Raw genomic sequence first — 27,405 nt, 5'->3', positions numbered from 1 at the left:
CTGGACATGTTATAAAAGACTTGCATGGAAGATTGCACACACATTGTGTTAACAGAAGTGCCTAGTTCTTTTCACGCAAGACATCTGTGTTCTGTTTTTGGAAAGGAAGCTGAATCCAATTCATTTAGAGTTGTACTCATGCTACTTTTTGTTCCTCAGGGGGAAAAGTAAGATATGAATCATAAATACTGAGTAAATGGCAAAGTTTGATGCATAAAGAAAATGTAGCTCCATTAATCAAAGACCGACATAAAAACAATATGAGTATGAATAAAATAAAATGGAATATATAGCTTTGTACATATTTATATTTAAGTATAAATACATAGTACAATAGTGTTTTATATATACAGTATACATACATCAATATAATGAAATGAAAACAGGTTTTTTAAAGATTTAGAAATATTGTAGTTTTGCAGAGATAAATATTTTGTTTTAGAAGAGATGTAAGAGAGTTTAGAAGAGGTGTAAAAGAGTAGGACTCACTGGAGAAAAGCCTAATGCTGGGAAAGATTGAGGGCAAAAAAGAAGGGGATGACAGAGTATGGGGTGGCTGGATGGAGTCACCGAAGCACTAGGTGTGAGCTTAAATGGACTCTGGGGGATGGTAGAGGACAGGAAGGCCTGGAGGAACGTTGTCCATGGGGTCGTGATGGTGCAGACACAACTTCACAACTAACAACAATAAAAGAGTTTTGATGTTCTAAATCAATCAGTCCTAACTTGTTTAGCCAGAAAACAACCTGTATAAAATGGTGTAAGCCTGGATTTATGATAAAGAATAAAATTGCCTGGCAGCTAGTTTGACCCATCCCCTTTGTACCGGGTACCTATATGCCTTTAACATTTTTCTACTCTAACTCTCTTGCCCCATTGAATTAATAATAAAACCAAGTGGTGTGTTGACTATTTGTATGTCCCATTTCTTTGGATGGTGGCATATTCTGAATAAATTGATTGCATGAGAACAAGTAGGTGAAAAACACCAGAATACTTTATGTAACAGGTAGTTATAAAACCCATTGTTGTCTTTTCAGCCACTAGAGATTTATAGATGAGACCAGTAACTTCATAAAAATTCACCAGAAATTATTCCAACACCAAATACTTTCACCAAATGCTCTTAGCTTTCTCTACATTATTACATTTTGTGTTACCATTTAACAATAGCTGCTTTTACCTTTTCCTTTCCATTTCAGTTGGCTTCCCCTCCCCCCTTTTAATTTCAAGTGTAAGAAGCTGAGAACTATAGGGCATTGTTTTGTGATTTTCGTTTGTCCCAATGAAATTGTTACATAGTCCCCATTTGAATTCTAAAACATGATTGTTTTTCTCAGGTTTTAATTAGCTTATTAATGCAGGGATGCCCTTGACTGCTTATCTGGAAGGCAAGAAACTAAAAAGCTTAATCCATTGTCTCATAACAGAAGCATTTGTTGCCTGGTTGCTTAAGCCACAGTGTAGTTGCATGAGCTGTACTATGTATTTATTAACTTTTCACAGAATTAAATCATGGTCAAGTATTCTTCGTTGTCAGGCTTAAATGAGGCAATTAGAGCCAGAATCTGGAAGCTACCTCTGCGTAATGAAGTCTAATGGGTACAATTCAAGACTCCAGTTTTCTTCACTCGCTTTGTTGTAGGCCACGTAATTTACATTGTGGAAGAGAGAAGGAGCAAATAAGTACATTTGCAGGCAAGATTGAGTGCCCCGTATATTTTCCTGTAAGGCAGTCCTTTACAAACACAATCCCTTGTTGTGCACCCAGCAGCAGTATACAGTAAATACATCACTTCTTGATTCAGTTAAGCCTTTGGATTTCTTGGTGGAATCACAATATTCAAGAACTGAACAAGCAGAAGTAAATCACAAAAAAGACTCTTAATATCTATTAGTGACACTTGTCTTCAGCTAGTTCTACAAACAGAATAAAGTGTAAAAACTACTGAGTAGATGATCCCAGCAGTTTATAAGATCAGATCTGTTGGTTGTAAGAAATGCTCCACTGCCTTCAGAGTCCAGGGACGTGCAGTCACTAGAGGCAAGGGAGGTGGAGCCTCACCAGTCTCCTCAGGAAAAAGAAAGAAATTTAAATATATTTTTTTAAATAATTAAAGCCAAGATAGTTGCTACCAGATTCCAGGTCACAGTGGCTTGGTGTCTGCTTAGTGTTAATCAAAGCAGGAGGCGAGAGAACTCAGGGCCTCTTTTCCATAAGGAATTTTTCGCCTTCTAAAAGTTAATAAAGAGTTAAAAGGCAAAGAAGTTCAGATGGAAAAGAGGCACTAATTCTCCCGCCTCCTGATTTGGAAGCAGCCAATCGTGTCTTCTTGAGCACGCTTCCGTTGGGCGGGGCGTGCTTCAGAGGAGAGAGGAGTGGGTGAGAAGGAGGAGGCTGCCTCTTTGCTGCAGACCTGGGCGCTTGGTGGCTCCCGCGATGCAAAGTGCCCCACCATCCCCGATGCTGCCGCCCGCTGCCCCGGCCTGCTTCTCCAGGCTCTGCCGCTGGAAGTCCCGGATCGCCTCTGGGGGAAGGCTGGGTGAGAAGTGGAGCGAAGCTTCTTTGCGGCCTCCCGGCGCTGCCCAGAGGCTCTTGCAGGAGCACGTGTCAGCGGCCGGCGGCCTGGAGCGGCCCCAGCTGTGAGACAAGGGAGCACTTAAAGCAGCCGCTGCCGCCACCGCCACCGCCCCTCCTTCGCCCGGCGGGGCGGTGGCAGCGGCAGCGGCTACTTTAAGTGCTCCCTTGTCTCACAGCCGGGGCTGCTCCAGGCCGCCGGCCCTGACACGTGCTCCTGCAAGAGCCTCTGGGCAGCGCCGGGAGGCCGCAGAGAAGCTTCGCTCCGTTTTTCACTCAGCCTTCCCCCAGAGGCGATCCGGGACTTCCAGCGGCGGAGCTTGGAGAAGCAGCGGACGCAGGCCGGGACAGCGGGGGGGGGCAGCGGGGCACTTTGCATCGCGGGAGCCACCAAGCGCCTTTGCTGCAGACCCGGGCGCTTGGTTGCTCCCGCGATGCAAATTCTCCCCCCCCCCCGCCGAGGCTGACCGCTGCCCTGCTGAGCCTCATCAGGTATCAACCTCACGGCACGTCACTGCTTCAGACCAGAGGTGGGTTCCTACTAGTTCGGTCCAGCTTAGCCAAGTAGGTAAGTAACTCAGGCAGCCACATCCTCGAACCAATTCTATTGGTGGCACAATTTTTTTTACTACTGTGCATGCGCGCATAGCACGTCCCTGAGCAGTAACAGAAGCTGGAACTCACCCTTGCTTCAGACTTCTACTAGCCTACTTTAGGATCTAAGAAATACCTTCCAATGACAGTACGAGTAGTTCCTGATACATGTGGTAAAAGGGAACCAGGTAAAATGTGGTAATTTTTGACATAACTGCTCTCAAAATTCCCATTGTAGTCTCCAGAAAGAAACAGGCTATTAAGCAAGCAATAAGAAAAGAGGATTCTTCTCAAAAGATTCATGGCTGGTACATTTTTTCATCCCTTTTATGTTCTTTGTGTCCCTGTGATTTTAGGAAATGATGATAACCTTAACTCCATCTTTTACGAGCACCTAACAAGATCTCTGCAGGAGACCCTTTGTGGAGATTTGATTCTTGGACGCTGGGGAAACTACAGTTCCGGGGACTGCTTTATTTTGGCATCTGATTACTTAAATGCTTTTGTTCACTTGATAGAAATTGGAAATGGTCTTGTCACATTCCAGCTCAGAGGGCTAGAATTTCGAGGTAAGCCTTTTCCTTAGCTTAAAGAGCAGTGGTCAAGAAAAAGCAGAAAATTCAGTCATTTCATGCTCTTTGGAGATCTGAAATTTAGCATGAAATTTGGGTAGCTGCTAAATCATTTCAGATTTTTTGACCCAAGGAGTTTGTGGTTTGTGTAACAAATACTACCAAAAAGTGACAGCCGGAGCAATTCTTTCCAGGGCGAAAATAGTTTTCATGCTCATATTATACCTGGTGTATTGCAAAACAGGGGATTAATATCTCATTCCACTGGGATTAAACATAATAGTGACCTGGTGACCCATTAGATACTATGTAATATGAAATCAACTTGCACCTCTGACTTTTCTATATTTATTTTAGATGTGAATACCACTAAACTCAATAGAGCCGAGGTGGTGCAGTGGTTAGGGTGCAGTACTGCAGCCACTTCAGCTGACTGCTAGTTCTGCAGCTCGGTGGTTCAAATCTCACTGGCTCAGGGTTGACTCAGCCTTCCATCCTTCCGAGGTAGATAAAATGAGGACCCAGATTGTGGGGGCAATTTGCTGACTCTGTAAACCACTTAGAGAGGGCTGAAAACCCTATGAAGCAGTATATAAATCTAACTGCTATTGCTATTGCTAATAGTATTTAGTGAATTCCCAAGGAACAGTGTATAAAGCTTCAGCCTTCATCATTAATAGCTCTTGTTTCCTGGTTCTATAGATTGCACTTTGCTTTTCTTTGCTTTTTTTCCCTCCTAGTGAAATCTATGCTGGATAATCTGGGATTATTTTTGTTATATGTGAATGTACATTCAGGGTTATTAGAGCTTTCTAATCTCTGTAACAAGACACATAAAATGGCACACTTATGCAATAACAGAGTCTAAATATTTATGATGATTAATATGTTATCATCAGAGGTGGGTTGCTCCCGGTTCGACCTGGTTCACCTGAACCAATAGTGATGATTTGGCCTGGGTTGCAGAATTGGCAGCAACCCTGGCTGGCCATGCCCCCAAACCAGTTCCCTGGTCTCTTCTACCGTGGCCGACATGTTTCTGCGCATTCACAGAACAATCTAAAGTCAACTGCGCATGCACAAACAACACGTGGCGTGCATGCGAGAGAAGCGAACCGCTACCAACCGGTACAGGAACCTACCCCTGGTTATCATCAATATGTTTCACCATGTGTTAGCTGAATAGTAGGTGTTTACATTTGCATAGCTCAAAGTTATGCATATTTTGATTTTCATTTACTCAAAAATGAAATTTAGTCATCTATATAGTGGTCAAGGAGAAGAAGCTCTAAGGCTTCTGGTGATATTATTAATCAATAAACAAGAACAATTTTTTAAAAAAAGGATACAGGAAATAATCATAAAATATATTATCACCTCGGCATGCAGAGCATATATCCACATATCTATGTTGACTTAATAGTTTTGCCCTTATTAGTCAATGTATACTTTTTTTTTCCTTTCAATATATTTTTGGATTGGTTTATATTGCCTATGTCTGTCTTGCTTATACATATTCTCATTCTCCCTCTCCCTCCCTCCCTCTCTCTCTGTCTCTCCCCCCTCCCTTGTGATATTTATTTTAAGTCATGAAGTGATGTTGTTCGTAATTTTTAGGAACTTTGATGTTCAATTGTTATATGAATGATGTACAGTATAACTATTAACACAAATATTTCCTGTTGTTTGTGTGGATTTCAGATAGCAGATTGAGGTTTAATCAGCACTAGTAATCTGATTTGTTATTCAAGCCAATACCTGTGCTTTTATAAATGTGTTATAAGAGATATATCATAGGACCGACTTTTGGGATTTGGGGTTAATGAAATTCAATTATAGGATTGTTCATCTATCCACCTACTTTCTCAGATCGTTTAGATTCAAGCGGGTTTGAAAAGGCTGGATTTTATCAGAAGTAACAAATAAAACCTTCTGTACAAAAGTTTCCTAATTGTTGTGGCCTTACTGTTTAACTGGCATAGCCAGGATGTAAAACCAGAAAGGGTACTCTGCTTTTATGGTTAAGCCACTTAGAAAGCTGAGACTTGGCATGGACATCTGAATTGCATATCCCTCTTTCTACATTTAAGGCAAAGTATTTGGAAGTTATTGTTACTTTATTTAAATTTAGGCCATGGCATAGAATCTGACATGATTTACTTAGTAAGGTGAAATAAACAGTCTGTTCCTTAGCAGTTTCTGTTCAGTACAGAGTAATCAGTCCATTTTATTTATTGTCATAGCTCTCTCTTTGGTTGATTTAATCGCGGTGTATTAACTATTTGAAGGAGGACCTGCAGTTTTCTATGAAGAGCTTATTTGCATTGAGCTCTGCAGATACTGCCACCGTGATTATCCTGTGTTTCATTTCCAAGGGACTTATTGCCAGCAAAGGGAAGTGGAGGCTATAACAGAAGGAGATGAGGACAATGAAAATTGCTGCTGTTGTAAACCAGGCCATTTTCCTCACTTGCTCTCATGCAACGCAGCTTTCAACCTTCGATGGCTGACTTGGGAAATAACACGGACTCAGTACATTCTAGAAGGGTACAATATTATTGACAACAGTGCAGCCACCATGCTCCAAGTGTTTGACCTGAGAAGGATACTCATTAGATATTATATAAAGGTAATATGGTACAGCCATCTGCAGGAAAGCAGTCTGTTATTGATCTATTATTTTCATTTTATGTGGAATGGCCGCCCACTTGCAAAACAACTCTGAGCGGCTAATGGGATTTTTAAAAACAGGTAGCCCTTGGTTTACAACCACTCATTTAGTGACTGTGTGAAGTTACAACGGCCCTGGAAAAAGTGATTTCTGAAGATTTTTCACACAGTCACGTGATCAAAATTCAGGCACTTGGCCACTGGCAAGTATTTATGATGGTTGCAGAGTCCCCAGGGTCATGTGGTCCTCTTTTATGACTCTCTGGCAAGCAAAGTCAATGGGGAAGCCAGATTCACTTGACAATGGTGTTACTAATTTAACAACTGCAGGGATTCATTTAACAATTATAGCAATAAAAGTTATAAAATGGAACAAAAACTTGCTTAACAACTGTCTTGCTTAGCCACAGAAATTTTGGGCTCAATTGTGGTCATAAGACAAGGACTACCTGCACAATGCAAAAGCCACAATGAAAGAAAAAAAATATGCTTTTTATTTGATTTCTTTCATTGTGGCTTTTGCAACACTCATATATTTTACATTTACATCAGACTTATATCTCAGCCTTCCTCTTTTAAACATTCTTCTTTTTTTACTTTCCATCTGGGTTCACAACCAGATTTGAGTGAGGGGCTGTTTATCAAATTTAAAAGAATTCTTCTTAGGAAAGTGGGTCAGTTCCTCTAAGCTTTCTGCATATATTTGAAAATGTACTGCATGGCTACTGGAGATTATTTAAACCCTGCCTTCACATTTGCTTGTCAATTCAGAGAGAGAGAGAGAGAGAGAAAGAGAGGGAGGGAGGGAGAGCGCTAGCTCACAAAACTGCTTTTCAAAAAAGGGTGGTTCCCCCTCCCCCCATTGTGTTGTGTCAGCATAAATCTCCTTAAAAGGCATAGCATGCTTATATCTTTCTGAAGGCTAAAAAAAATATTAAAACTCTGCCTTTTGCACTGCATAGTGCATAGCCCTTTCTCCAGGTTTAAATGCAAATTTAAATATAAAAACTGGAAGGGTGATGTTCATAAATCTTAAGCAAGTATAACAACACTTGTATCATTAGTCCTTTATAATGACTTAACGTTGTCTTTCTTGCAGTTTTCTATTTTATTATTATTATGCACTGTTGAATCATCTCTCCTGTTCCTCTGAACCATAAGCATGTATTCCTGCAAAGTCCCAGGAGTATAAAAAAAAATAGAAGAAAGCATAGAGTAGTGGTACAATATGATACAGGTCTTACTTTATCCTCCATGGAGGCATTTCTCTAATGTCTGAAATAATTGAACATCTCCTAGTTCAATGTGTTACTAAAACTGCATTTCTGTTTTCATCTACAGAGCATTATATATTTTACTGCAAGCTCCCCCAAAATCCTGTCCTGGCTAAGAGATGAATCATTCCAGAAGACACTGCAGCCATTCTCCAAATGGCATTATATTGAGCGTGACCTTGCCATGTTCAGCATTAACATTGATGATGATTATGTCCCTTGCCTTCAAGGAATCACCAGAGCAAGTTTTTGTAGTGTTTACTTAGATTGGATTCAGTTCTGCGCTGGGAAAAGAGTGGAGGTGAGCATTTATTTATCAAGTTTAAATACCCCTTGTAGGTGGGGTTCTTATTAACAAATTTACAATATAATTTTCTTTTCTTTTTTAAAGGAAGATTATCATATTTAGTCCTAAATCGCTATCATAAATTTCCTAATATGTTAAAGATTTCCCAACAAATTAATCACTCCTCCCTAACCGGGTGCTTCCAAAAATGTTATTAAATGACATTTCCCATAATCCCCAGCCAGCACAATCAAAAGGAGAGATTGGATAAGGGTTATGGACTCTGTAGGTCATCTCATCAGGAGAACTCCAAATTGAAAAAGCTTGTAAGAGGGTGACTTTTAAAAGCTCCTTGAAAACTAAGGTTGAAAGACAATGAATTGGGGGAAATGGGAAAAAAGTATGGCATGGAGAAATTATTTTGTGTTCAAAGTGGGCAACCTGGTGTCCTCCAGATGTTTCTGACTAAAAAAAACCTCCTAGGAGTGCCTTGTGATTGATAGTGCTAATGAAGGTTGAATTTCCAAACATTTGGAGGACAGCTGTTGCACACCTTATGGTTATGTATTTGATTTGTCATTTATTAAAACTATCCTCCAAAATGGTTTTGACCAAGAAAATAAAATAATGTGCCAGATTGGACAAAAAAGAAGCAAAGAAGATGCTGGTAGTCAAACCCATATGGTCTTTTAAAAAACAATTAGAATAAATAAAATATGCCAAGTAAGTTGCCTACTATTAACCACTACTAATTAAACATTATGTTAAGTTGTAAAACTGAAGGATCCTTTTCTCAGAAATTACAATGGTACAATTTCTAGGGAAGTTTACGTCTTTCAAGAGCCACAGCCAATCCAGGAAATAAAAGCAGGAGAAAGAGACCAGACTGAATCTAGTTTCATTTACTGGGGCATAAGAAGGAGGGAAAAGAAAATACAGATTTTCAGGACTGTTATTACAGCCTATCTCAGTACAGTAGCATTTGAGGCACACTTGTGGAAACTGTTTCCTGGTCTATCCTATCTTGAAGGACTAATAACTATATAGTAATGGACTGTTGCAATATCAGTGAGCTTTTGGTATGGCACTAAATATAAATATTACATGTTTTGCAGCCTGTAGAGTGTGATGAAGATTCTCCTTTAGTAACCCTTTCCTTTGCATTGTGCATTCTCGGTAGAAGAGCTCTGGGAACAGCATCACACAATATGGCCATCAGGTAATTTTGTTGTGTGACAATGCTTAAGACAGTAATAGCTTCCTAATGGCTCAGAAAAGTGTTCGCTCATCCAAATGATTTGTTTTTCCATTTATCGTAAAGGAAGAAGTGCAAGAAAAAAAAACTGATTTTGAAATCAGTAACTGGGCAGCTTTTTCAGATGAATACGTACATCTTGAATAATTCTGTATTTGTAGCACAGGAGTACATAATGGAATGAATTCTTGAATTTCTGAATTTACCCTTACCATTTATTATCAATATAAAAACCTTTTGGAAACCAAAGTCTCTCAATGAATTGATGCAGCTGAAGTTATTTGGATATAGCCAAGATCCTTGTGGTATTAAAGTAATTTTGGTGGCAATTAATAAGCGTATTAATGCATAATTCCTGTAGGTTATACTCTCCATATACTGTATATCTCTGAAATATGTGCTACCAATACCAATTAGAGCATGGATGTCAAACTTGCCTCATCACGTAGTTGTCATGTGATGTATCACGATGGTTTTTCCCTTTGTGGAGCTGGGTGTGTGTGTGTGGCCTGACAAATCCGACCCACGGGCCACCATTTTGATACCCCAGAATTAGAGCCATCATAGCATATGAACACATTTTGTGAACAAAGGTATCTTTTTGAGCCCCACTTTCTAACAGTTAGCTGGATACTATACTTCTTAAAATGCTGCATAGATATTCACAAAATGTTTTTTTAATTTAAATAATCATAATATTAAATCATTAGAAACGTCCAATTCAGATGCTGAAGCTTTAATCATGCTAATGTCCAGACAATCAAAATTCCTTATCTCGTGTCCCCGTCCTCTTGAATATCTATTCTAATAACTCTTTATCAATAGTGATTATAGCCTTATTATTTTGTACAGAACCTGTCTATTCTTGAAAAAAATACTGATTCTTTTTAATGAAGCTTACTGCCTAATAAGTACATGCAAAATTGCTGCTTTTTCCCTATTGTGCTGTTCACATTGGACCATCACTCACTTGCTTTGTTTTGAGAGGAAGTGGTTCATAATGTGTTTGTTTTTCATGGAACACCATAGTTATATACATCAATCTCATTTACATTATTTGGGAATTAAGTAGCAAAGTGTTGATATTACACATCAATTTCTACTAAGTAAGATATCTATACTGTTGACAGTCATTAGGAAACCATTACCATTACAGGGCAAAATGAATGTTTAGGGAGAAATGCTAAATTGGATATTACATCAGAAGTGAATTTTATATTATATATGTGAGCTAGTAATTTGCATTCATTTACACATGAATTATGTCTAATCAGTTTAGGAAAAGAGTTTAAAGGCAAGACATGCTGGCAATATTCTTATGGAATGTATGCAAATAATGTTTGATTTACCTGTCACTGTAAATGTCAGAAGATGGCAAACATTGTCTTTTAAATTGTGCGGTGTATCCAACAATTAATAGGGCATCTGCATTAAGTTCTGTTGACCTTCTTCAGTGCAAATCAGAGAGCCTAGCATTATATCTTCAAAAGAGGGATTTGTAGTTATCTATCCTTAGTCAGTTTGGTCAAGTGGTTAAGGCATCAGGTTGGAAAGCAAAAGATCATGAGTTCAAGTCCTGCCTTAGTTATGAAAGCCACATGGGTGACATTGGGATACTTATTTTCTTTCAGTCCAGTTTACCACAACAACAGGGTTGTTGTTGTGGTGAAAATAGAAGGAAGAAGGTATGTTGGATATATTCACCACCTTGATTTATTTGTAAAAAAAAATAACAATAAAGGTGGGAAGTAAATAAATGTCCCCAAAGGATTTAATTAAATCTCAAGAGAAGAAGTTCTTCCATTTACCATGAGTGCAGTATCCCATCTTTGAATCATGTTGGAAAATTTCTCCTATTTCCTTATCAAGTTTTGAGAAATCATTCGGGATGAAAAATTTCAAAAAATCATTTATCTTCCTTTGAGAAGGAGCCCTTCAAAATGGGGGGTGGAAAGTCATAATTGTTTTTTTTTTATTTGTTCATTCCTTTGTGTAGCCATTTCATCCACAGTATTTCCAAAAGCTCATGATCTAATGCAAACACTAAGTCTACGGTTGCAACTACATTAAAGCATTTACAGCAGGTCACCAGCCAAAAAACCTCCCCAACATTCCCACGGAGTCTGAGTAGGGAGAAAGATTGCAAAGAAAAAAAAATAAAGTTTTCATTATAGAATCTTGCAAATTGGATATGTGTGCTTGGCGTTCATTTATCAGTAAGGATATTAAAGCAGTGCTTCCCAATTGCCTTTGATCCTTTTTCCGAGTCTTGGTTTAATGGGTAAGCTACTAATTGCTTATTTGATTCCACAAAAAACGTCCATCTGTTCTTGTTCTGCAATATTTTGGAAACATCCATTTTCTTTCCCAGGCTCAGGGAGTTCCATCACAACTACTATGAAAGAGATCTTATTTTCAACAACTGTAATGGAAACTGAATCTGTGAGTAATTAATATGATTGTTTACAGCTTAGACTCCTTCCTCCATGGCCTCCATGCCTTGTTCAAAGGAGATTTTCGAATTACATCAAGAGATGAATGGGTGTTTGCCGATATGGACCTCTTGCATCAAGTTGTTGCTCCTGCAATTAGAATGTCATTGAAATTACATCAAGTGAGTTTTCCCCTTTTCTGCAACAAATACCTTCTTGTACATTATGCAAACTTTATTATGCTGATAGTGTGGTGGGCATAACAAGGGCAACTAGAATGCTTACATGTTGGCCAGTTAAATCCAGATGAAGCATTAAATGTGTTGCTGTGAATTTCTTCTAAGAAATGCACTTATATAATTCAAACAATTAATTATTAGAAATGTAGATCTTAGGACCATGATGGCGAACCTATGGCACACAGAGTCCTCTTTGTGGGCATGTATGCCATCTTCAGCTGCTCTTCATGGGCGCCAGAGCACTGGAATATGCCCAAACACCAGGCAATTATTCGGGCTGTTTTCAGGCCATTTTTCGGGTGGAAAAATGGCCTGAAAAACTGACCTGAAAATGATACAAAAATGACGCAAAAAACTGCCAAAAACCAGACATGCACACCAGCCAGGTGGTCTTCGAGTTTCCAGCACTCCAGCATGCACATATACACAGACATGCACGCGCATTCCGGTTTGGGCACTTGGTGCTGAAAAGGTTCGCCATCATTGTCTTAGGATAGTGTTTCTCAACCTTGGCAACGTGAAGATGTCTGGACTTCAACTCCCAGAATTCCCCAGCCAGCAAATGCTGGCTGGGGAATTCTGGGAGTTGAAGTCCGGACATCTTCACGTTGCCAAGGTTGAGAAACACTGTCTTAGGATGTATTTTAGTCACTTTATCATTTACATGTAGTAAAACCTGTCCCTCATTTATTCAACCATTGAATAGACATACCAACTTCAGGTAGTAAATGAATAAACATGCATTCTTAAAGCCAGATAATTTTCTCTTCTGAGGTGTCTAGTGTCACCAACCAGCACAGACTGGTGGTACCAAAAATAATTAAAAACAAATGATGTGCTAATGATGGGATTATTCAAGTGGAGCAAGCCAAAACTGCTCCATGCCTTCATTGTGGCTTTTTTGCTACATAGCAATAGCAATAGCAATAGCAGTAGACTTATATACCGCTTCATAGGCCTTTCAGGCCTCTCTAAGCGGTTTACAGAGAGTCAGCATATTGCCCCCAACAATCTGGGTTCTCATTTTACCCACCTCGGAAGGATGGAAGGCTGAGTCAACCCTGAGCCGGTGAGATTTGAACCGCTGACCTGCTGATCTAGCAGTAGCCTGCAGTGCTGCATTTAACCACTGCGCCACCTTGGCTCTGCACAAATGCCGTGTGGCCTGCGATTCCAGTGAAGTTTTCAAACCTAAAACCTTTCATCTCTTCAGACATGTTTCTGATTGTAACCATGCCTTTCCTTTAATGCCAGGACCAATTCACTTGTCCAGATGAATATGAGGACCCTGCTATTCTTTATGATGCAATTCAGTCCTTTGAAGAGAAAGTTGTGATTTGTCATGAAGGAGATCCTGCTTGGCGCAGTGCCATCCTCTCAAATAAAGAAGAGCTCCTTACTTTTAGGCATGTGGTAGAAGAAGGAACGGACGAATATAAAGTTATAATGCTCCACAAAAGCTATTTAAGCTTCAAAGTAATCAAGGTACCACTACCTCTGCCTCATGTTCATTGTCTGATGGTTTACATTCATAGCTGTTGTATTTAGAATTTATTTCCATTCTAGCTAGGTAAGTCTCTTGACAGAGTGGCATAGCATAGATTAGAACTGGGATCTAAAGGCCCTTTAACTGCAGGGTGGCAAAGTGATGGGAATAGCAGTTTCCAAGACCAGAATTAATATTTGGATAAACAGGCATGTCATTGTTTTTGTTTCCTTATTTTTAAAAGCATTTTATCAACAGAGAGGACAAGGATCATAGTTTTATTATTTTTATTTCAAAGAAACTGGTTTGAATGGCTATTGAAATGAGCCTTCCATCTGCATTAGATCAGTAAATTCTAACTTAATTAGTGGAGCCACTGCCCAGAAGAGAACATACATGGGAACCCTTGTTTGAACCATTGCCCTAAAAATACCTAACCACAGAATGACTAAAACATACTATGATTTATAGTTGTCATATTTTCTGTGTATATTTCTCATGTAATAATCATATAGCAATACAGGTAGTTCTCACATAACAGCCCAGAATTTCAGTTGCTAAGCAAGATAGTTGTTAAGTAATTTTGCCCCATTTTACCACCTTTCGTGCCACAGTTGTTATGTGAATAACTGCAGTTGTTAAGCTAATAGTGCAGTTGTTCAGTGAATTTTGCTTTTCCATTGACTTTGCTTCTCACAAAAGATGATCACATAACTCTAGGACACTGCAGCTGTCATAAGCACATGCCAGCTGCAACACATACAAATTTTGATCACATGACCATGGGAATGTTGCAATAGTTGTAAGTCAAACAGTCACTAAATGAATGGTTGAGAACAACCTGTAGTCTAGGAGTGAGCATGTATGTATGAATATAAAGCAACAGTGTTCAGTTCACTGTTGAACATGACTTGTTAAAATGTCTATAGTTCTCAGATGCACAATAAGTTAACCTATGCTCATTTTAGCCTTCATTTTAGATTACAGTGTCAATAGATCCTGGGTTCTTTTGGCTCCTCTTTCTTTTTTCAAGATTGACCAGGAATCAAGAGATGATGAGAAAATAAACTTTTATATCCAACAAAACTAAAGCGTTGTCATACACCTGAGCTGTACCATGCCATTCATTTTTGCATAGTGATTTTCCCACTGAAGGGTACATTCTTCCACACTCCAGCCTGGCCCATTTAACATTGGTCCTTTTTCAAACACTGAAAGAAAAAGTCTGTACCTTCATGGGGGCGCAGTGGTTAGAGTGCAGTACTGCCAACTACTTCTGCTGACTGCTGGCTGGCTGCCTGCAATTTGTCAGTTCAAATCTCACCAGGCTCAAGGTTGACTCAGCCTTCCATCCTTTCAAGGTGGGTAAAATGAGGACCCAAATTGTTGGGAGCAATATGCTGACTCTGTAAACCATTTAGAGTGGGCTGTAAAGCACTGTAAAGCAGTATATAAGTCTAAGTGCTACATCATCTCCTCTGCTTAATATAAATATGTTTCTCATAACAGAAAATGACCCCCACTCCCACCTCTAATTGTCTGAAGGAGGTGTGGGAGAACATACAACAGGCCCAGCACTTTCAGATGGCCCTGTGGCCTTGAAGTAAGCAACTCTGCAGTGCAAAGAGCAGGTGGATTGCAACACCCATCCATTTTCTCTCCAAAATGTTTCCACATGGTTGTACTTTTGTTTGTTTTTAGGTTAACAAGGAATGCGTCAGAGGGCTTTGGGCTGGACAGCAACAGGAACTGATTTTTTTACGCAATCGTAACCCAGAACGAGGCAGCATCCAAAATAATAAACAGGTGTTGAGGAACCTGATTAACTCTTCATGCGACCAGCCTCTGGGATACCCCATGTATGTTTCTCCTTTGACAACATCCTATATAGGGACTCACAGTCAGCTGAAAAATCTCTGGGGTGGACCGATAAGTCTCCACAGCATCAAAAGATGGTTCAGAAACAAATGGCTTAGGTAAGCACAAAGTGGGCTCATAACCAGAAATCTTTCATTGCATCTAAGCAGATATTTTAAAGGACATCTTAGGGCTCTCAAAATACAAGATAGATTTTTTAATGAGAACATTAAGTGAGACATGCTGCCTCCTATTTCCACTGTTTAAAATAGTAATTATTTATTCATTCATTTATTTTATTTACTTGATTTCTACAGCCATGCAACTCAGCGAATTACTCTGGGCAGCTATACAAATCAATTACTCTTAGGTAAAGTTACTTAGGTAAAGATAAAGGTTCCCCTCGAACATATGTGCTAGTTGTTCCTGACTCTAGGGGGCGATGCTCATCTCTGTTTCAAAGCCGAAGAGCCAGCACTGTCTGAAGACATCTCATTGGTCATGTGGCCGGCATGACTAAATGCTGAAGGCGCATGGAACACCAAAGGGAGTTCCTATTTTTGTACTTGCATTTTTACATGCTTTTGAACTGCTAGGTTGGCAGAAGCTGGGACAAGTAATAAGAGCTCACTCTGTTATGCGGCACTAGGGATTCAAAGTGCCAAACTGCCGACCTTTCTGATCGACAAGCTCAGTGTCTTAGTCATTGAGCCACCACGTCCCTGGAGCTACTATCCATTTAAATTAGATCAGCAACCAAACACTGATTTGCCTCTCTTTTCCTTTCTTAGGTAGTTGTAAGAGTTATATGCACATCCTCTTGTGCTCCTCACAGCTAGTTTTGCTGTTTTCCAGGAGCTCTTCGTTTTAGAAGCTAAGCACAATAGAGATGCACCCATTCCTATTGTATTCTCATTGCATCCGGATTGAGCTGAACATCCTACATATTCAATGAACATGGTGCCTTCACTATATTTAGGGAGTTGCTAATTGAAAGAAATTCACTGTGATAGTATATAGACAGAGTTCGGTAGAAACTATATATATAGTTTATAGGAACTCACGTGCTTTCAAATTTTCTGAATTTTTGTATAACCTTTTCACTGAATTTGCTCTACAATAAGCTAGTGGCAAAGATTTGTAAAACTTGACAAACACAGAAAGGAGGCAAGTACTTTATTGTAGAACAGAATGTACCTCGAAAGGAATGTTGTTTTTTTCATCCTCTGTGGCTCCATCCTTCTCCAAATACCAGCTATTCTGCTCCTTCCAGCAACATTGCAGTATTTTATAATTTAGATGGACTGAGGGTAAAATGCTGTGATGCAGAATCATCTGTTACCACACTGTTGACGCTGAACCAAATTCGCCTTTGACAAATAACAAAGTAATGCATTTGATCAAATGACGTAAGCTGCAGAATTTGTAGAATCTATTCTACTTGCAGTTAATTTCTTGATTTACTATGGAAATGGTTTATAGGTTTAATAATGACATATGAAATAGCCAGGCAAATTTGTCACGTTAAGATTTTTTTTTTTCAGCATGTGATTTTTCAGAATTAAACTATCTCGGGGTGTCAAACTGGCAGCCCGCGGGGCTGGATGCGTCATGTGCAGGCCACACCCACCCCAGCTCCGCAAAGGGGAAAAACGATGTGATACGTCACATGGGGGCAATGTGACACCACCAGTTTGACACCCCTGAACTATCTGGATCAGTTGAAGAATTTTGCAACGGTCAGAAACAGAAATTTCTAGAAACAGAAATAAAAGAGATCCTAAATGACTCATATTCTACAAATTAAGAACCAAAATGGACCTACCAACTTTTCCTGTGATTATTTTCAGTGAAGATAATAACAACATAAAAAAAGAAGGATACATTTCAGGGCGGGAAATGCAGGCCTTCAATATCTTTATTCCCTATGCTTGCACTCTACTTATATTCTGAACATGGCTGCATAACTTTTTTAAAAAATAAATAGCTTGTCCTAGTAGGATTTCTACATCACACATATTGGTAGTGCAGATCATAGCATGGGATCTAGTGTGGTTTAGTGATTAGAGCAGAGACTGGAGACCTAAGATCCACCAAATATTGGTGAAAAACAACTATCTTAACCCTAATACTTGCCATTGATGTTGCTGACTGGAGCTGTTTGGGACTGACAATTGTAGTTCAGCAATATTTGGAGGTACCACACTAGATTAGAATGTGAAGCTAAGGTCAGGATCAACTTTCCACTTAGCCATGCATCTTATTGGCTGATTTTCATCCACTTACAAATTTTGATCTAAACTAGCTCTGAAAATAAAATGTGGGAAAAAAAATGACTAAGTACTGAGCTGCTTAGAAATAGAAACAAAGAAAAATGTAGGTGGAAAAAACTGGCAAGATTTATGTCCCAAGTACACATTCCATTACCACTGTGTTTCAACGCTGCTTTTTATATAAAATATTTCAGTCATATACAGTGGAATATTTAATGTGCAACTTGCACAGATCATTGCTATTATTGGCCAAAATATTTCCTGTTTCATATGAGCCCAAAGCTGACAGAGATATGTCAATGAATATCTGCCTTTTCCATAATTTTACAGAGAAATGTAAAGCAATTCTGAGAGTAAAACTTTCTGTTGTATTTGTCAAAGAACGGCCCTTCTGGTCCAGCACTGTGTTCCCACTGTGGAAAACAAAGACATTGGAAGCAAAGGCAAAACACCACCTTGCTTATGTTCCCCAGAATATGACCCTGTATTCTTGTGCTCCTGACTATTTCTTTTCCAACAGAATGCGGAAAGACTGTAATCCAAACCACAGTAGTGGAAGCTGTGAGGAAGCCAGCAGGAATGGATCTTCCAGCAGTAATCCAGCTAATAATTCAAGCCAGAGCAGCAGCTCCCAGCATACAAGGAACAGCACACCCCAAATGCACCCTTCCCTTCAGGTTGCTCAATTCTCAGGTACTTATCTTCAGTTGCATTTATTCCCTGGCAGAAGGGTATTATGTTGTTGTTAGTTGCAAAGTGATGTCCTACCTATTGTGACCCATGGACAACGTTCCCCCAGGCCTTCCTGTCCTCTACCATCCTCTGTAGTCCATTTAAGCTCACGTCGACTGCTTCGGTGACTCCATCCATCCATCTCATTCTCTGTCATCCCTTTCTTCTTTTGTCCTCAATCGTTCCCAGCATTAGGCTCTTCTCCAGTGAGTCCTTCCTTCTCATTAGGTGGCCAAAGTATTTGAGTTTCATCTTCAGGATCTGGCCTTCTAAAGAGCAGTTAGGGTTGATCTCCTCTAGGAGTGACCAGTTTGATCGCCTTGCAGTTCAAGGAACTTGCAAGTGTCTTCTCCATGGTATTATAAGCTGTCCAATAATGAAACTATATGGATGGCTTCCAATGCAAGTTAAACGCAAATTGTTGCAAAAATAAAACTGTAACATTGAATGTGACAATAGACTCCTGGCGTAGTCCAAAAGATATTCCAGTGACTAATCAACATCAAGATGTTCCCATGAACCCCTTGCCTTATCTGCAATAAGAGCAAATGTGGCATGATGTTGTATTGCAAATTATACCAATTGCATTACTTTTTTTTCATTTTTGTGATGGCATCATGACCTATGGGACATCAACATGCCTTCTACTGGAGGCTTATCCCTCTCTGTCACTGGCCCAAGGACAGGCATAGGCCAGCAGCAGGAGAGATTTTTTTCATGCCACATGAAACAGATTCATGAAGGAATCTTGCACTTAAAATGCTCTTTCACCTCAGATTCTGTTGAAATTAATGGGTTTGAAAAAGTTTATAATTCTCTCCTGGAGCTCTGGCCACAAATGTTGTAGTTACCTCATGGGGTGCGAATATGCACACTGCCCTTAGAATTAATGCACACACACATTCTGAAAATATCTACCCATACATAGTAATACTAAGCTCACGGTGTATATTACTGCTAAATTGATCCAATTATTTAACAGTTCTGTATGCCTGTTTGTTTTCACAAGCTACTCCAAAGGCAATTGAAAAAAAACAAGCTTGACAATAATACAACAATCATGGATAAGCCAAGGAAGTTAGTTTGTGTGGGCGGCCATACAAATCTTTTAAATAAATAAAGTAATTTAATAATTAATTTTATTTGGCTTTATCTTTTCATCTACAGTTCTTAATAGTCAAAGTTCTCTAAGTAAATTTAGGCATGGGAGTGGGTTTTAAGCTAAAAATGTATTTATAAAAGGATATAAAAGACTCTTTTGTTTCCTAAGTATTTGCAGAAATTGAGTTATTTATGTGGAAATATGGGTGGTCTGCTATAAAACACTTTAACCACTGAATTAAAGACATGTATAGGATATTTTTGGACAGTGGTCAGATTAAATGTTTAAAATGAGAACAGATGTTTAATTACTTTTGACTGTGAATGTCAGCATTCCCGAATTCTCATCATACAGTGCTTTCTAGCTGCCAGTATATTTTTACTTAACAATATTAGCATTAAAGTAATCATCAAAGAATGAAATGGAAGAAATTGAAAAAAATGAACTTTTCTACGAGTGTGCAACCAAAACTTTCCTACTCCATTTCTTTAAATAATATTTAAAGGGGTATATTCAAAAGAATATCATAGGATTAATAATTTTACACTTTTAAAATTGAAGATAGATTAACAACAATTAGTATATGCTTAATTGTTCTAAGCAGAAAAAAAGACAGTTAAGCATTGCTTGCAATATAAAAATAGTCCTCATATAAGTTTTAATTATTATTTCATGTGTAGTTAATAAGCCAAGTAGATTTTTAATAGAAAACACACACTTATCACAGCATGTAAACACACATATATATGTATTTATTATACATTTATACCACTTGAGAGTGAGTTACACTGTATTGCTCTTTATTTTTATTCCCAAACCAACAATTCTGTGAGATAGCGTGAGCTAAAAAGAGATAGTAGCTCAAAGTCATCTAGGGATTTCTATGGTTAAGTGGAGAGTTGCTGAGAATCTGAATTGTAGCTGCTTGCAGTAACCAACTGCAGACTCTCAGCTATGGCACAATTTTTAGCACTAATCCTGTCAGGAGCCACAAAGTGAAACAAGGGTTTACAAAATGCTGTTGGTTCACATCAATAAGTATGAATAAATGAAGTACATTTCACCACATTTTACAAGTTGGCCATGCCCACCCAGTCACATGGCTGGCAAGCCACTCCCACTTGGTCACATGGCCGGCAAGCCACTCCCACTTGGTCATATGGCCGGCAAGCCACTCCCACAGGCCACATCTACAGAAGAGGTTCTAAAAATTTTTGAAACCCACAACTGAACTGCGGTAATATGGGGCTGCATTAATATCTGGTGGAGAGTATTGCACAAGGTGGGAGCTACTGCAAAGAAGGTTGCTTCAGCCCCATCAACCTTACAAAGAGATGAAGGCCTTCATTTTGGCAGGCCTTCTCTAGATGACCAGACAAGATGGGTAGATTCAATTCTGTCAATGTATGTTTTTGATTCTCCCAGTGCTAACTGACCACTACTGGAACTCAAAACTAAACAATTCATCTAAAAAAGATCTCAGTAATAATTAAGCAGAGATAGCAATTCAAATCTCAGACATAATCTAAGTAGCCACTGTACTAAACTCTGTGATAATGCAAGCCACTCTAAACTTACTGCAATAGGACAGAGCCTTAAAAAGCTAAAATATTCTTTCTGGAATAATTGCTATTCAACATCTGCTAAAAAAAATTACTGTAGGTTATATGATTAGCCAGATTAACAATAATATACACCACGACCAGATCAAGTCCCGACAAAAAAAATGATAATTTTTTTTTCACGGCCGATTTCCCCTTCCGCGCCATTTCTTTTTAAGCGCCAAATTTCCAAAATTAGGTTTGGGTCATGACCAAATCAGGTTGTGACCAAAGTTATGAAACAAATTATGGTTGTGACCAGAGGTTCTACTGTATATCCTGCAATGAGCCGAGGTGGCGCAGTGGTTAGAGGGCAGTACTGCAGCCACTTCAGATGACTGTTAGCAGTTCAGCGGTTCAAATCTCACCTGCTCAGGGTTGACACAGCCTTCCATCCTTCCGAGGTGGGTAAAATGAGGACCCAGACTGTGAGGACAATATGCTGACTCTGTAAACCGCTTAGAGAGGGCTGAAAGCCCTATGAAGCGGCATATAAGTCTAACTGCTATTGCTACTGCTAATACTGCATTCTGCCCACGGTGGGGTAGTGGTTAGAATGCAGTATTGCAGGTTGTGTCAAGGTTCTTTTAGTCTTCCATACTTCCGAGGTTGGTAAAATGAGGAACCAGATTTTTTGGGGACAATATGCTGACCCTGTAATCTGATTAGAGAGAGCTGTAAAGGAAACTAGCACTAGGAAAGGTATATAAGTCTAAGTGCTGTTGCTATTAAACTTTTTTTCAAATTTTTTGATTAAGCATATTTATTAAACTAGTCTCCTTGAAAAAAAAAATGTGAGTACTGTTTTGCACTAGGCATTAATTGAATAGTGAGAATGTGATTTGAAGGGTTTGATTAGGGATAGAGTTTCTGCAAATGATTTTCTCTCTTCATTTCTTTTTTTTAAAAGGCAGGAGAAAATTCAGGAGCCAGTCTGTTCAGACTCATGCTGCTTTAAATCAAAGACCCCCTCGCTCAAGTCATTCTGGTCCAATCTTAGAGAGTCATCCCCACTTCATCCAGACTTCCACTTCGGCTCATGAAATTTCCCCAAGACTTTCTGACAGCCAACTCTCCTTCCACAATTCTGCAACTTCTGTGTTTTCCACAACTGCTGCCATCCCTATCTTGGGCCAACTAACGGTGCAGGAGCGAGCTGGGGCTGTGATCAGGTCTAGCCTGGCCTCCTCCACTAGCTCCACTCTCAGCCTCTTGTTTGGTAAGAGAAGTTTTTCAAGTGCGCTGGTCATTTCTGGGCTCTCTGCAGCTGAAGGAGGAAACACAACAGATACCCAATCATCTAGTAGTGTTAACATCGCAATTGGGCCATCCGCTAGAGCAGCAAACCGTAACAAGAAGGAGGCCATACGGGTAAGATATAGCCAAAAAGATTAACTGTATGTCTTATTCGGACCTGGAGGAATCCTATCTATGTAGTTGTTAAGATCTATAACCAACTGGATGGCAATTAATCAATTAGTGCTTTCTTCTGCCATAGGGATTGGTTATTTATGGCTTCTGAGTCATGTGTAACTATTACAAATTCTTGTTTCTACGGCATATATAATTATATTAAAATTATAATATGAAAGAATCTAAGAAGAAAGGTGGGTTAGACAGCCACTGATCAAATTTGTGTTTAAGTTATTTGAGTAAGCATTGTCAACATTGCCACTTCTCATGCTCCACAAAAGTTGTATCAGCTATAGCTACATCACAAACATCCCTGCTGCTACTAAATCTTAGATCGGCTTTGTTCATTACTCCAAATCTGGAACCGAATAATATTTAGTAAATCCCTGAACTGTTTTTGCAAGGACCCCGGTTGTTTTGGGGTCTTACTGTAATTCCTTCCATTATATTAGATGCTACAGATTATTCTGAAACCTGAGGAATCAAGGTGAAAATATCTGGTGACCGTGTACAAGGTTAAACAACATGGCTTCCAAATACCAAACCTTTATGGCAGAGGTGTCAAACTTGCGGTCTGCGGGCTGGATGCGTCACATGCTAGCTCCGCCCCGGCCCAGTTTAGAGAAGGGGAAAAAGTCCTGCTATGTCACATGACGCTGCTGTGACGATGCGAGTTTGACACCCCTGCTTTATAGCAATGCTTCTTTGAACGGTGCTGTTGGACCATTAATGACACTGTCTCTATTTTCCAAAAGCAATTGTCTGATGATTACGAAGCAACTGATGCTGCTGAATCCAGACAGCGAAGGGATCGAGGAACCACTCACGCTTTCCTGATAAGCCATATGGTGGAATGCAGAAGGGCCAGCCAAGAAGACATGGCTCTAGAAGACTCTGCTTCTCAACACAGCCTTTCTGAAGAGTAAAAAAAGAAGAGACACACGGAAGGGATAATGCCTTATAAAGCTGTTTTTCAAAAAAAAAAAAAAAATTGGGTTAGTTTGCCAGAGGAATAAGTAAAACAAGCAAAAATTAAAGGATCTATTTTTTTGACCCTTTCACAAAAAAGCCTTCCATTAAAAAAAATGTAGGAAGATAATATCTCACTAATAATATTTACTGCTGCCCACATCACAGGTTACTGGAATTCCAAATCTGATTTAAAAGAAAATTGATCTGGCCATCTATTGTCTGCAAAGGAACACTAGGCAGTATTATTGGGGTGGTTTGCAGGGAGGACTGTGGAGTGGGGGGCAGATTACATGTTTTGTACCAAGACTGAAAGCAAAAGAAAATCTGAATGCGGTTCAGTGAAAAAGCACATCAACATCTGTCTCTTGTCATAACCAAATAGATGATTGCATGCTAAATAATTGGCTTTTTATACATAATGCATAAAAAAGGATTGTTTGTAATTGAAGCAATGAATATGGAACAGGAAAGAAAGCTGCCTACTCTTTGAGATTAGTATGCGGAATCTTTTTTAAAAAAAAAAGTCAGAGGAAAGCTGTTTTTGTTTGAAGTGTTACGCAGCTGACAATTCTGTGCTGCAACATATTAATTGTGGAGGTGGGTCCACTGCATGCAGCCATAAGGAAATTGTCCATAAAAGTGCCAGGCAACACACTGCTATGAACCAAATAGAGCCGATGCATGAATAGCCTTCACAAAGCCAACAGTGCTCCTTATTTGCAAACAAGTGCAGCTTTCTCTGTTGTTCATCCTCACAACAAAACTCCATGCCTTTTTCTGCAACCGAGAAACTTAACAACTCGAAATTGCTTTTGTGCTCTCTTACATGAACAGACTTGTCGACTTTTTTTTTTGTAATTAAAAACTTTACAAGTACCAGTGTCTGGTTTTGTTATTTTACCAAATTTGCATATTTTACTACAATATTGATATATTTATGGGCGAAGCTTGCTGCTTTGGGTCTTTTTCTTCCCTTTTCCTTTTCTTTTCTAAGGCATTGCTTATTTTTCCCAAAGTTGTGAGTGCTTATAGGTATTTCTTTTAGGAGCTTAAGATGGTGCTGACCACGATCTTGCCTCATCTTTTCTTCAAAGCAGTAATTGTGGGGGTGGGTTGAATTGACAATGACTCAAAATAATGTAGTGAAGTTCAAGGCATGTGGGGGTCCTAAGCCTTGATCCTCCCAACCCAACTTCAGCTGTGAATGCATGTTGGCTCAGGTACAACAACTAAGGGGCAGGGTGAGAAGATAGTAAATGGGGTTAGGGAGACATGAGAAGATATATAAATGGGATCAGACACATGGTCACCATCTGCAGCTCTTTGTAGCCTCTTAGACTGGGGTGAAGCTTTCCCCCCCACAATTGCTAACTCCAACAGGCTATTTAGGTGCCCTAAATCCCTTTGTGTGCCCCCCCCCAATTTCTCCATGGTTTTAAAGTGAACTGCACAGTTATAGTAGTTAATAGAATGAACTCCATGCACCAGGGACGTGCAGGCAGGGGAGGCAGGGCCTCACCACTCTCATCATGAAAAGAAAAAAAAATGTAAAAGGAAAAAGGCAAGAGCTGAGGTCAGGCTGAGCTAGTTGCTGCCAGAGTCACTGTGGATGACTCTGCTTAGTGCTTAACTGTTTAAAAAAGCCTCTTAAAAAGTACCTTCTACAGGAGGCGGCAGGAGAACGAGGTGCCTCATCTAATCTGACTTTATGAGCAGAGCTAAGCAAGGGTTAAAAGCTGAAAAATTCCTGATGTAGATGAGGCACATCGTTCTCCTGCCTCCTGTAGGGGGTATTTTTTAGAAGCTTTTTTAAACAGTTAAGCAGAGTCATCCACGATGACTCTGGCAGCAACTAGCTCAGCCTGACCTCAGCTCTTGCCTTTTTTCTTTTACATTTTTTTTTCTTTTCATGATGACAGGCAAGAGCAGAGTTGAAATCCTCTCTGAAACAGCTGGAAAAGGTATGTGTGTGGGTTGGAGGGAGGGGGAGGAATTCAAAAAGTTTGATTGCATGCAGAGCCATGTTGCCTTTTCAAACACACACACATACACACATACACACAGCTGGATAAAAGTATATAAGCCCAGCTTCACTGATTACAAGTTTGAAAAGGCAACGAGGCTCCACCTGCAATCAAAGGCTCGGATTGGAAGGCAGCAGGGGAATGGGGGGATATGGCGGAAGAGCTGCTTTCAAGCCTTTGGAAAATATATCCAATCCAACTTCTGTATGTGTTTGTTTGAGAGTGAGTGAGTGAGAGAGGGATCCAGCTTCTCTGTATGCCTGTGTTTGTTTGAGAGAGGGGAGAGGGAGGGCGGGAGGGAGGAAGGAAGGGGAGGGAGAAGAAAAATAATGAAGGAAAACTTTTTCGCATAGGAGGAAATCAAATGCTGTCACTTTAAATCGGAACTGAGCATGCCTGGCTGTGGAATTCTGGGAGTTGAAGTCCACAAGTCTAAAAAAAAATTGAAAATCCTGTGTCAGTGCCTCACCAGCCATAAACCTCACCGCACGTCACTGCCGTGCACCCAGTGGTGGGATTCAGTCAGTTCGCACCTATTGAGGAGAACCGGTGGTTAACTTTCTAAGCAGTTCAGAGAACCAATTGTTGGAAGAAATCTCATTTTGTTTTTTACCACTTTACAGGGCTAATCCTGTAAGGAAAGCAGGAAGGAAACATTCTGGTGTTTTTAGCCTAATCTTTATTGGCCTGCTTACAGAAACTGCCTTTCCGGTTAATTCTTATTACATTGTAACAGCTAAGGCAAAGCGCCCATCGACATGAGTGACGTTGATTTGGCCATGCCCACCCAGTCACATGACCACCAAACCACGCCCACCCAGCTGGTCATTAGGGCAGAGATTGTTAAATTATTTTAATCCCACCACTGCCTGAATGCCACCTTTGATACAAATTGAATTGCAAGCTATTCTTGCTTGAGATTAATCTAAGCAGTGTGGAAGGAGGCTGCTGCCAATAAAACCAAGACTAATTTCCCACAGGGTTCTCCAAATTACTCTCTTGTGCAGTCACAGTTGCAGAACACAGCACACACAATCTGAAACAACTTTTTGCCTTTAAATCCAAAGTGCTCCACAGCCGGACAATATTCTCATCTGATATGCGACTGAATTCTATGCTAGTATTGCACAGAATGAGCATAGCGTTGTTGTTTTATACTATAGAACATGGAATAGTAGTAGTATAGTATAGAACTTTAGCAAAAAGAAATGTTCCATGATGAATCACAGGGCAGCTGTGTTAGGAGTTGTGTGCCGATTTACGGGCAAAAAAACCAAACATTTTATGCCTTTCATATGATAATTCCAGCAAACATATGAACAACTGTTTTACAATGCTTCAGGGATAATTTTCTTATGTCAGGCAATTCTCTAATAGTTGGAGGCAAAGCGGAAAATGATACACCTGTCACACATTCTCTGTGAGTTTAAACTTGCATTGTTTGCTTCTAATTTTCCTGGAATGGATTCAAGTAATCTTTCATGCACAAATCCACAGCTGTCCCATGTTGATTTTAAAGGCATTGTTTACTAAAGTCACAAACAGCTCAAAAAGCACACCAAGGCCCCATTGGTGCTTGGCAGGAGCTTCAGTCTATTTTTTTTTTTTTAACACAGCATTTTTTGCACAGGCTCTCTTTCTGAATCTATCTTGCTTCTTCCAATATTTATTTTTCCTAGTACTTTCTAATCCCACCATTTCAAGCTTGGCTTTTCTTTTTGGCTTCTTCATAGACCATTTCCATTCCATTCAGGAGTGGTGCTTACCTAACAGAGATGGTGCTGTTTTTCTATGAATTTCAATCTAATTTTTAGCCTCTTTTCCCCAAGATTTTACTATTACTGAAGATACAGTAGCATTTAGCACTTAGACTTATATACCACTTCATAGTGCTTTACAGCAGTCTCTGAGTAGCTTGCAGAGTCAGCATATTGCCCCCAACAATCTGCATCCTCATTTTACTGACCTCGGAAGGATGGAAGGCTGAGTCAATGTTGACCCTGACAGGATCGAACTCCTGGCTGCAGACAGAGTTAGCTTACAAT

At 39.6% G+C, this 27,405-nt stretch overlaps 1 protein-coding gene across 1 annotated transcript in view; it reads left to right on the top strand.

Annotated features, from left to right (window-relative positions):
• Nucleotides 1-24,162, top strand: part of PCNX2 (pecanex 2) — a 102,489-nt gene extending 78,327 nt beyond the window's left edge. The window contains exons 25-34 of the mRNA XM_032214975.1: nt 3,529-3,741; nt 6,120-6,373; nt 7,756-7,989; nt 9,090-9,193; nt 11,699-11,843; nt 13,155-13,385; nt 15,088-15,362; nt 18,037-18,209; nt 21,862-22,322; nt 23,120-24,162. Of these exons, the coding sequence (XP_032070866.1) occupies nt 3,529-3,741; nt 6,120-6,373; nt 7,756-7,989; nt 9,090-9,193; nt 11,699-11,843; nt 13,155-13,385; nt 15,088-15,362; nt 18,037-18,209; nt 21,862-22,322; nt 23,120-23,290 (2,261 nt within the window). The 3' untranslated portion in view covers nt 23,291-24,162. The remainder of the gene's footprint in view (nt 1-3,528; nt 3,742-6,119; nt 6,374-7,755; nt 7,990-9,089; nt 9,194-11,698; nt 11,844-13,154; nt 13,386-15,087; nt 15,363-18,036; nt 18,210-21,861; nt 22,323-23,119) is intronic.
• Nucleotides 24,163-27,405: the final 3,243 nt, after the last annotated feature.

The sequence above is a fragment of the Thamnophis elegans genome, chromosome 4 (assembly GCF_009769535.1).
Source record: "Thamnophis elegans isolate rThaEle1 chromosome 4, rThaEle1.pri, whole genome shotgun sequence".
NCBI lineage: Eukaryota > Metazoa > Chordata > Lepidosauria > Squamata > Colubridae > Thamnophis > Thamnophis elegans.
The sequence above is the reverse complement of the archived record's forward strand: the minus strand, read 5'-3'. Positions and strand labels throughout refer to the sequence as shown.